This window comes from Rhea americana, unplaced genomic scaffold (genome assembly GCF_003343005.1).
Source record: "Rhea americana isolate MKP2758 unplaced genomic scaffold, rheAme1 scaffold_62, whole genome shotgun sequence".
NCBI lineage: Eukaryota > Metazoa > Chordata > Aves > Rheiformes > Rheidae > Rhea > Rhea americana.
The window spans coordinates 2,506,425-2,517,662 of NW_028186779.1; the positions used below are offsets into that span (position 1 = coordinate 2,506,425).

Below are 11,238 nucleotides of genomic sequence, written 5' to 3' on the forward strand. Positions count from 1 at the left end.
GTTTGGTGTTAGGTATGGTTTTTACTGCAGGACAAAATAAGATAATGACAGTGACGAGGCATTTGTAACTCACCATCTTAACAAGTCCTTAAGAAATTTCCATAATATTCAAAATCTGGGCATAAATAAGACTTCTTCAGAGTAAAATAAGCAGTCCAAACGTTTACACTGTCTATATGAATGAGACCAGGATGTTAAACATTCCCCATCTACAAAAAAACTGTATTAAAATGCAGGTACCGTCAGTGATAGGAAACTGTCAGAATCTAGGCCTTTTCTATAATGAAATGTATTCACATCAGTACTATAAAGAAAATTCTTAAGATTATGAATTTGAAAAGAAACCCATTGGCAGTGGAGTTCATAAACCAAAATCTCACATCAGAGGACGTTGAGAAAAGGTGTCCTGATCCATTTAAAATCTCACTGAGCTTTGCATACTCATGCTTTCTACAAGTTTCTAGCTTGTTTTAGATATCCCAGGTTACTGATTATTCAAAGGGACATTCTTCCTGGCACTGAGTTCTATCTCAACTTTCTGCWAATATTCAACCTAACATTTAAAAATCATTTTTAATTATCTGTCACTTGAATAATACTGATGCATGAAGGATTCAGCAAATTAGTTATCCACTATGTTGAGGTAACCTAATCCTTTTAGTGACAAGTTTCTGGATTCTTTTTAAGTTTACCTTTATTAGAGAAAAGCAGTGACTCACTGGTGATCAGACAGAGGCTGTGATTGCACTGGGTGTCTTAGACAGTGATGTTTTTAGGCAGATTATGGCATTAACAGCAGTGACAAAAACAAGGTTAGCTCACACTGAATGTGATTTAGGATCAAGTTTTAGAGTGTTTTTTTGAAGCAATAACCATGTGATGGACTAAATAAATCATTTTTATTAGACTAAGATACATTATTGTTTTAACATCTAGTGTGTGTATCTGCAGGCTATTATCTGAAGCTTCTGATGACTGCATTTTTGTCTTAAAGTATTATTTTGAAGTTTCTCTCCTTATTTAACTGTATGGAGCTTGGACCAAGTAAGGTGTGTTTATTGTCAAGCTATGAAGATGCAGAGCTCTGCTAGCAGTAGTACAGRGAGGCTCCCGCAGCTCTGCAGGCATCACTGGGCAGCAGCCTTGGGCCTTCCTGAGCCATATGTTTCTGGTCAATGATGAGAAGGAAGCTGTTGATTTTAGCCAGCTCAGGCCAACCAGAAAGCCAAAGCTCCAACCTGGAAGCTGTGACACAAGTTTGGGTTCCCTGAGATGCCCAACAGACAAGTGCAAATAGGAGAAAGGTACTACTACTGATGGTGGCAAATGCAAGGGGCAGGCCAAGAGCCAGATGGGCACCTAGAGCTGTGCTGCAGGTATATCTGCGTGGCCTGACAAGTTAGCACAGTGCTCCCTGCAGGCCAGCTAGCTCTGCCAAGGAGCAGGGCACATCTCTCTGGGTGAAGTCATACCACCATCTTGCCCTCACCTAGCTGAGATCTTGCCTAGAGCTAGGTCAGGGATTTTGTACAGTGCCACGATGTGCTGCCAAACATCTATCTCCCTGTTACAAGGGTTGGTTCTTCCAAGTTAGGGCTGAAACTTGTACCTGTGCTGCACTCCCTCACGCGAACACAACCTCTAACAGGTCTCTCTGTAGAATCCTGCAATATTATTTAATCCCCATACAACACCAGCCTCTACAGATACCAGCTTCCACCACTTAAAGATAACCAGACTCACGCTTCCCTTGTTGAAAGTCTTGGGTTATTATTTTGCTGTATATCCTAGGCTTCCTTGTATTATGCTTTATTAATATTGCACAGAACATACCACGTACCTTGGGGAGCAGTAAATGCTGCTGCATGAACCACATCAGCACACAGCTCTGCGAGTTTCGCTGCAGATGCTGCCACAGAGCTGGAGGTCCAGCTGAATTTGCTGTTGGTGGGTCACTCATCAGCATCCTGAGAGGGGCCCAAGGCCTTGGACCRCAACGCTAACCTGAAGGGATCAAACATCACGGGTAAGCGCTGAAAATAACTGTGTGTTTCAGTCTGTACAACTCCAAGGGCTTTGAGAACTGCTGGAGGACCTGTAACCCATTAAGCGCTGACTTCTGYAAGTCAGCATTGCAGTTCTGCTCAGATGCCATACACAACATTCACTTTAAAATAGACAGTTTTGGCTTACACAGACTGCTTAAAAATAGGTTCAAATCTTTCTAATCTCTTTGCACTCTTATTTTATACAGGAGTTACAATATATGCAACTTTCAATAACATATGTATGTAAAAAAATATAGTAAATACTTCATGCATATTATTCTGTAATTATTCGCCTTCCCCAGCACCCAAATTTGGCCTTGGCTGCCTGCAGCAGGACATCATCCCAGTTACCTTCTTTTTTTATCTCTGGCTGTCCTGAGGCTTTTCTCTTTTTTTCTGGGTTAAGGAGAAGTCAAGGGCAGTGAGGCAGTGAGGAAGTTGAATTCACAGAGCAGGGCTAGACCTCCCCTTCTGCWATCAGCCCTCAAAACCCAGGGTCACTTCTTGTGCCTCCGGTGCCATAAATAAAGCCACYTTAAGCAGCTCTTGCGCTGCCCCCCAGTTCTCTTCTCCTTTCCCTCCGCTTCTCTCCTCCTAGCTGAACTGGATTAAGAACACCAGAAAGCAGTGGGCTGTGCTTACCCCATCAGGGACATGCAGTCTCTTTTTAAGGAAATTAGCTTTTAAATGTATTGTGAGTGGGGACCACTGTCTGTTCCCTGCTCTCCTGCCCCAGCATTGGCCATGGCTGTGACTGGGAAGGAGATCAAGAAACTCCTCCAWCCTGGACAAAAGACAAATAAACTATTATTACTCTAGTGTCATGCTGGACACCAAAAATAAAATAAAATACAGGAAAGGGAGTGTGTTCCAGGGACTGCCTCTGGGGTGCCAGTCCCAAGTGACCTCTGGGGCAGCAGCCTATATCCTGGGACTGTGCTGACCTGGGGTGCTGGATCATCCTAGAGCACCTGCCAAACCTGGACAACGTCAAGAGAAACACATCATGTGATTTCTCCCTCCCTCCCACCCACTTTCATGTACCCTTCTATATGACTCCCTACTTCAGTAGCCCGAAAGTTCACAGATCTCAGTACAAAAACTAAAAGATTCGCCCTGTATTTCCTTCCTTTACTTTCCTTGTTGGGCTGGAAAACCCCTAGGATCCTTTGCTTGTAGGTCACAGCTCATCTGGACTCATGCTGCCACCTCCTACAGACTAGTTTCTTACACTYTTGAGTAATCACAGAGTTAAATCAGACCCCTACCCCCAGCCYTCACAAAATGCACACTCAAACACTCAATGCAAAAATCACACCCACTCTCTTTCTTTCTCRACCAGAGCTTCCTGCACAGCTTTGCAAGGCCTCCTACCAAGAGCTAGTTTCTTTGTTCTTTGGAAATCTTCTGTTCCCCTTATCTCCRGCCCCCTGAAAAGGCCTTTGGATCAAATTGCTTCATCTAGGTTTCAGCCAGCATGTTGTTCAGGCCAAAGCTGTTAATGACTCCACATACCTTGTCTGCCAGAGATGGGCTTCAGCCTCTGTCAGCAAAGTGAGCATCCCTTCTTCACACAGGAGCAATTTGCAATACAGCAYTTTCCCTAACTTCTCCATAGCACCAAGCAGAATTAATAAAACATACTTCAGTGGACTTCCTGTAGTGTCCCACTGGAACAGGGAGAATTTTAGGGTAAGAATCAGAAAAGCAGATATTTACAAAGAATGGGATATACTAACCTGTGCATGTCACACCTTATTTTTTCATGCTTCTTTATTTCCAAAAACTGACTGGGTTCAGACTATGTCAAATAGAACCTGAAAAACTCTTCTGACAGTATTTCTATTATGATCAAGCTGTTTAATAAACAACAAGGAAACCTTTTGCAAATACCCATTGTGGATTCTATTTAGTGGATTCAAAAAGGTCATTAAAATATACCACTTTTGAATGGGAAAATGGGAATGCACTGGATGTGCACAACTGAGATTAAAATTTGCCTGAGCTTGTGGCCAAGAGTCAGACTGAAACCAGAAAGGGAGGAGTTTTGTGGGAGGGAATCACAAATTGAGCGAATGTCACAACCTGTGAGACACTTGTATTCAAAACTTTAAAACAGGAGGGGGAGACAGGAGAGGGTTTTCAAATAGGATCACAGCTTGCAGTCACTGGCGGGATTTCACAGGGCTTGAGGAGTGAAAGGGGGAAAAGAATTGGTGGGGATAGAGACACTTCGAGTACAGACAGCAGGAATTGCTAATGAAGGACACAGGGAACTAAAAGGAACAATCAAGAGCTCCAATACTTTTATTGGCAAGTTTGACAGCTGGTTAAACAGTATGCACATTTTAAGCTTGCCATCCAGTAGCTCCTGTATACAAATCAACAYGGTAAGTCAACAAATTTCCCATTGCTGAAGAAAAAGCAACGCAGACGCTCCAGGCTCTGCAGGGCAGAGCAGACAGCAGTATGCAAGGGGGTTTGGTGGGAGGAGCGGTGCGGATGGAGCGAAGAGCGTTGGCCCCCCAACGCTGGGCATCCGCCTCAGCTGATCTGGACAATTTCCTCGGCTCCCTCTACAGAGACAGGGCTCTACAGAGGGCGATTCACCGCACAACATTACACTCCTGCTCCTGTGAATTCCCCCCAGGAGAACATACCTCCCCTACGGCATTATACACCTCTTACACCAACTGCTGCGCTGCCCAAAGGAGACCCAGTGGCTAATTTTGCTGCCCATAGCTGGGGAGCGGGACGTCTCCCTTGCCTTTGCCATCCCTCTTCAACGACCTGTCTGCGCTAACACGTGTACAAGTGGTATTCACCCTGTAGTCACAGCAGAGGAGTTTGTCAAGCAACAGGAGATTTTGTGTGCTGCCATACATAGGAGATACACACACACAGCAGATTGCAATTTCATTTTGTTCAGAGACAAACTTTTGTATTTTGCCATGAAATTGGGCAGTATGAAACTCCTTCCACTTCCCCACCTCCTCCCCGCCCAAATACCATCAGATTTACTCAAGCAATGTCTCTTCAATAAGTAAAGAAATCAATATGAATGCCAAGTACTGTGTCCATTTGGGTGAAAAAATGTATGATCTGCATTCGCATATCTCCTGTTCGCAACTCAAGTGATTTCAATCCATTCAAGTCAATAGGAGGCTTTCCACTGATTTGGACAAGACAGAGTAGATTTAAATGAATTTTGTAAGTGAAATTAATTCACATAGCAAGCTCAAATTGCTCTTAAAATCTGACTGGTTTGGGAAAAAAATACCCAGCCTTTCCTTCCCTGTCCCAAGCTCTAACTGCACTGTATCCAATTTTGCAATGAACATGATTAACCTAAAGGAAGAACGTTTGTATCAGTATTGACTAGTTGTAATTATATATATGTTTACAATATGCATGCTTTCTTATTAAAAATTTGCCCAAATGATAGCGTAGTAAAGAGATGCTGCCTTCTGTGTTTGAAGTGCAACAACTGCACATACTAAAGTTTTTTGCTACATTAACACAGACAGATGTTGTAATTAGAAAGTAAAAGGCAAGAAGCAGAGGAATTGTTAATAATTTTGTGCACTGCTTAGACTTCTCCCAAAACCGAAATGCTTCTTCAGGGAAGTGATAATGTCTTCATATGTATCCCTAGGACTACTATAAAATGTCAAATATCCATCCCACAGGTATGATACTCCATGACTGCATAGCTACATTTGCAAATTGCTCCAGTTCTTAGGGTTCAACTCTATTTTTATCATTATTTCTACTGAATTTCACTGTTTCCAGGTGTGTATTACTTCTCATTTTTTTAAGTATGTATATTACTTTTAGGAGTGATTTATTCATGTGCTGAATCAGATGCAGAACACAAATGAAGGAAAATACATCCTGCTTTCAGTGCAAGATAAGAAAAATACTTAGATCCATTACAATGAAATAAAGTGGAAAGCAGGCAGATGATGCATTAGTTTAATGTACTGTACTAATCTCTGATTSCTGGAAAAAATGGATTTCTATGCTGGCACAGGGTACCAGAGAAAATGAGTTAATGAACTCAAGATGCTGTCTACTAAGAGACAAGACATTCCTTCTGTTTGGGGCTGATACCAGTGTAGATTCTGTTTGAAGCTAGTTGATTTCCAGTATAAAAATCAAAGGCACAAATACTAATTAGAGCAAACACCCAGAATAGTTCAGGGCATCTAGAAGAATAGGTCAGGACTGTGATGGCACAAGTTCTGCAGATCAAGTAAAGAAGTGGATAAAATACTAATAAAGCAACTCTGTGTTTCACTCTAGATATGCTATATGTCTCTCATTTTCAGACATATCTAAAAAGAAGAGGAAAAAAATAGGAAGGGAAATCATGTCTAATATTTGCTGTACTCTAGATTCTGCTCTTAGCGACACTTCCAATTGTATTTATTGGGAGCAACCTATGAAAAGTTGCTGCTGCTAGGTTCCTAGGTTCCTGTCTGGCAGGACAGAGCAGGGTAATGTGTTGTCTACTTCTGGCACACATCAAAAGGCACTGGGTATGGTCCAGGCTCTCCAGCCATCCCAGAGAGCCTAGGAGTCACAACTAGTCAAAGAGGAGGTAATGAAGAAGAAATACCAACTGTGTGATGAGATCTACCCTACACCCTTCCTGCTGTCACATCTCTTCTTCCCTAAGAGCATCCTCAGGAACATATTTTCTCCGGCCTTTCACAGTGCTGTTGGATCTCCTCTGCAAGGTCAAGACACCGCAAAATTCGCCATTTCTCAGCAGCCAGCTCCTCCTTGGATACCTGGCCCAGCAGTTTTTTGGCAAAGAGGTTCTGATCCTGCATGAAAAGGCCCACAGCAGACTTTGGGGCTTGAGGGAAGTCCTCCAGGCAACCACTTGTGAAACAGAAGTTGATTTTCTTTTCACGTCTCATCCCTGGTCCTCTTTCTTCAATCCAAGTCAGAGGTCTAATGTGGAGGGGCAGAGAAACAAAACAGCATTTATAAAGGAATAAAACAAACAATTGTAGTTATGTTCCTCAGCATTTACAGGAAATGTCCTAATAAATGTTCCATTTTTAAGTTTCAGTCACTGCATGTTTAGATAACACATTCTGACCACTGTGCCGTATGGAGCTGAGCACAAGGTAATAATCTTAACTCTACCACCACTTCATGCCATGACTTTCAGCACACTAYCTAAGTTGTCTCCCACTTTGTTCTCCCTGTGCACGAAGTGAAGCCAGTGGAGTCTAGCCACYACACAGGTGAGAGGGAAGTTTAATTCACTAATTTGTGGAGTTGGATAAAAAATGCAGTTAAACATCTAAATATTTTGTGCATGACTCAATATCTAAGTTAAACTTACAAGGTCCTCAATATCTGGTCATTCCTCCAGGGAGGATAAATACATGTCGCTGAGATATACAATGATGACCTACGTGCTACTGTGCAAGCTAAACTTCATCCCTTTAGGATGAGCTTGACAAATGGTAAGTAAATTCATGCAGACATCAGCTTCTGTATTCTCTTTGAACTTTTCAGAAATGCTTCTTTGTCTTTACTGGGAGCGGATCCTGGAGGTTATGCTAGAAGGTTTCAATYTTTCAGCATAGGCTTTCAGAGAAATATCCTACCTGGTAATTTGCCCAGTCTCCCCACAAAAGACTAAACACTTGCCTGCAGGAGAAGGAAAGAATCAGGCAGGTCTTTCTTAATCACARCAAAGTCTTGTCTTATGGCATGTGATGAGCTGCAGCAGTAGCCACAACCTCTAGGCTATGCACTGATGCTGCTGGTTACTGCACTGGCCCAGCTCCCTGGCCCCTACGCTTTCCTCCACARCTTCATGGAGAAAAGCACCATGGGACAGCGCTGTGTTGCTGTTAGGATCTTACCAAACCCCACATCAAGGCCAACACAGCAAACACTTGCAAAATGACCCTCAGTGCCAGCCACAGACACCCCCCTTTCCTCCTGCTCTTCTTTCAGCTGCCTAAACTGTACCATTAACTTTCTGCAGCCTATTCATCAGCACTCATTACTGTTTCTGTTTAGAAGATGCAGACTATTTTTCTCTCTTGGTTATTGATAGCCTTTCCACAGTCTTTTATGGCCCACTTTAGTCTGCCACTCACAAATTACGAGGGCACTGATAGCATCAGAGAATAAATTCTGTCTTCAAGTGCAGCTCGCTAAATCTTCAAGATCATTAGCTCTGGAAAGAAAGTCCTTGTCAGTCTATGCTGAATGCATTCTGCAGATCTCTCAGCTTCATGACTCTGCACCTCTTTCCCACTTAGAAGCCAGCTTCTATATTCTCACTGCAATATCAATTATTCTTTGCTCACCCGTACTGCCATGCACAGATCCTGCAAATTAAGCTTGGCCCAGGTGAACCTGACTGAATACAATTGAACTACTGAAAAAAACACCCACATCACAGCCTGGAAAACATTAGATGGAAAATCTGCACAGGGCTACTAAATGCAAGGACACCACATCTGTTTCAGGAAGTCCCAAAGCTACATGCCACTGCCAGCCAGAAGGCTGTTTGAGGAACACAGCGCTCAGAGCTTCCCATGGCCTTATCCTCTTTCGTCCATGCTGTCTGCTGTTGACCATGGTTAGAAGCAGGATGCTGAGCTAGCTGCGTTTTCCTCTTGCTCATCATTGCTGTTGTAAGGATATAAAAAACAGCTAATAGCCACAGAGGTTCCAGGCCACTGTTGTTGGGGGCTGCTTTATCTCATGTAGATGCAAAGAAATTGCAGGGCGGRCATAAGCAAACACCTTCTGCTGTGTAATAGCACGGAGTCTGAAATACAACATGGTCCAAAATGGGCAGTGTCAATATAGGGTCACCTCCTCGGGGTGATCTAGAGCAAGCGCACATCAGTGATGGGACTCAAGCTTATGCCTTCTTCTGCTCTAGCTTGGGAAAGCCACTGAACCAGAAGCACAACCAGGCAGAGCAGACAGAATTTAATCAAAGTGATTAAAATGACTGATTTAGATCAGTGAGCAGGAAATTTTGTTTTCACTCATAGATTTATCTCCTTCTGCAATTGGATTTTTAGTCCTTTAACCAAAGTGAGGGTGATTCTATTTGATTGGTAACCAAAACATGTTAATTCACAATTAATTACAACTCCTACAGTAAGATTGSTCCCTTTCTTGCTGTAAAGATATGCTGTAACTATGCACATTATTTAAGCAATTACGTAGCTTAAGAAACAAGTTTGCATTTTATGTCAGAAATGTGTGAAGGGCTGCTGTTTTTTTTAATAATTATCCATTTTCATTAAGGATTTTTATCACAGTATTATCTGGCTATGGATGTACTTTTAAGTGTTAGTAATGTTATTCAGAGGCAACAAATTCAGAATTTTTGGCAGATAAATAAATTAATTATGCTGSACAGTTTAAGTAAAAAAAAGTTTAACCAAATGTGTTCCAATTTTATACTGACTTTTTTACAAAGGAAGCACTATATGCAGTAAACAAACCACACTGGCTTTTTATGGTCACTGTACCTTTCCAGATGTTACACTAGCAAAGCTCTCATAGCTAGATTTTATTCATAGTCTGGAGGAGGAGACTTTCTGCTTTTCTGCCCAGTTTCCTCAGATGATCAGTGGCCCTAGTGGTCACACTGTACTAGCTGAATAAACCAAAATGAAGAAATGTACTATCTTTGTTCTTGTAGAAGAGATTCAGATGGTTTCATGCCTGAAAGCATTCTGGGTCCATTCAGATCAGTGTTTTATGTAACAGCTTCTGCAGAAAGTAGGCACTCTATGATTTTTTTGATGTTCAGTTTGAAGTTATTTCACTAGACTTTTGCAAGCTTAGATCCTGATAAAACATCATTTCAAATGTTTATCATCAGAATATGTATTCAGAAAATGTATTCAATTTCTTTCAAACATCTTCCTTTTTATGCTTTGAAAATAATAGTAATTTTTATTTACCATGYGTCTGACAAGGGCTACCTTACCTTGGAGGAGAACTAGACCTTACCYCTAGCTAACACCAAAATAGAGGCTGCACAAAGCACTATCCCTCTAGCTTGCACTAAAAATTCCTTTTTGACATTTACTGAATCCAGGCTCTGCAAAACTGGGATAGGATCTGCAGTCCCAAACTAGCCATGCTGTCATTAGAGGTTTGTCTTTTTCCAGGCTTGCTCCATGTTATATCACAGAGAGGGTGTCAGCTCAAGTGTCTTGGAAACACAACAGAGACAGAGGTCATCTCTCAGATAGCTGGGCTTTAGAAGTTAATATATACCTCCAAAACTCACCCAGAGACACAGCAGCAGCCAGTGTGGGTATGTACAAATCCCTGCTTAGCAAGCAGAACACAGGCTGCTGCATTCTGACCTGCTACATTCAACAGGGCAGAAAATAGACTGAATTCACCTGATTTCTCAAGGTTAGTATGCTCATGCCTTTCCAGAAAGGATGGCACAGCTCTCAGGAAAGGTGTAGACTTTTCCCAAGCAGCAGCAAAACACAGCTTCGGCAAATTTTAGCTGGAACAACACAGCCATTACTGCTGGGCCACAGCTTCGCTTGGTAGAGAGGGGGGCCAAATTGTCTCCTGTTGTCACTCCGCTGACGTCAATGAAGGAAGGTCAGCAGGAAATCTGGCCCAACAACTGAACAGCACACTAGAACGCTATGTAACTTGCCAGCCGTGTAAATTATCCTACGGGYGTAAAACAGGCCGTCAGGACATTAAAATGCTAATGATGACAAAACACTGACCCATACAAATAGTTAGCAATCAGCTAAGAAAAGTAGGCCTCTATTAGCTATGTAGAGCAGGAGATATATATATATATGTATATATAAAATTATATATACACATATATATATACTTCAGAAATCCTTCTACATCTAACAAATACCATCCATGGCAGCTGAGGACTATCTAAGAGACAGGACAGCCAGTGAAATGTTGAGCCACCCGCTAGTTCCACCTACTGGAATTAATTCAAACTTCACTTGAAATAGTTCATTACAGCTACTTGCATTACTGGCAAATTGCTAARAGCATGAATGTTTTATTTGGAGAGGGAGGAATATTTAAAGGGCAGAGGTTTGACAAGCTRCAACGAGCTTTGTAGGAGCTGGCTGATAAATGCTTCAGCTAGATCCTCAGTGAAACTAACAGTTCAAATGAGCCCTGA

At 42.1% G+C, this 11,238-nt stretch overlaps 2 protein-coding genes across 3 annotated transcripts in view; one reads left to right on the plus strand and one right to left on the minus strand.

The window, feature by feature from the left end:
• The window catches only part of COA1 (cytochrome c oxidase assembly factor 1), a 222,686-nt gene that overhangs the window by 131,893 nt on the left and 79,555 nt on the right, over nt 1–11,238 (plus strand). The window lies entirely within an intron of this gene.
• Nucleotides 4,336–11,238, minus strand: part of BLVRA (biliverdin reductase A) — a 30,631-nt gene continuing 23,728 nt past the window's right edge. For both annotated transcript variants that reach the window (XM_085320216.1, XM_085320215.1), the window contains one exon: nt 4,336–7,010. In XM_085320216.1, the coding sequence (XP_085176342.1) occupies nt 6,737–7,010 (274 nt within the window). In that variant the 3' untranslated portion in view covers nt 4,336–6,736. The remainder of the gene's footprint in view (nt 7,011–11,238) is intronic.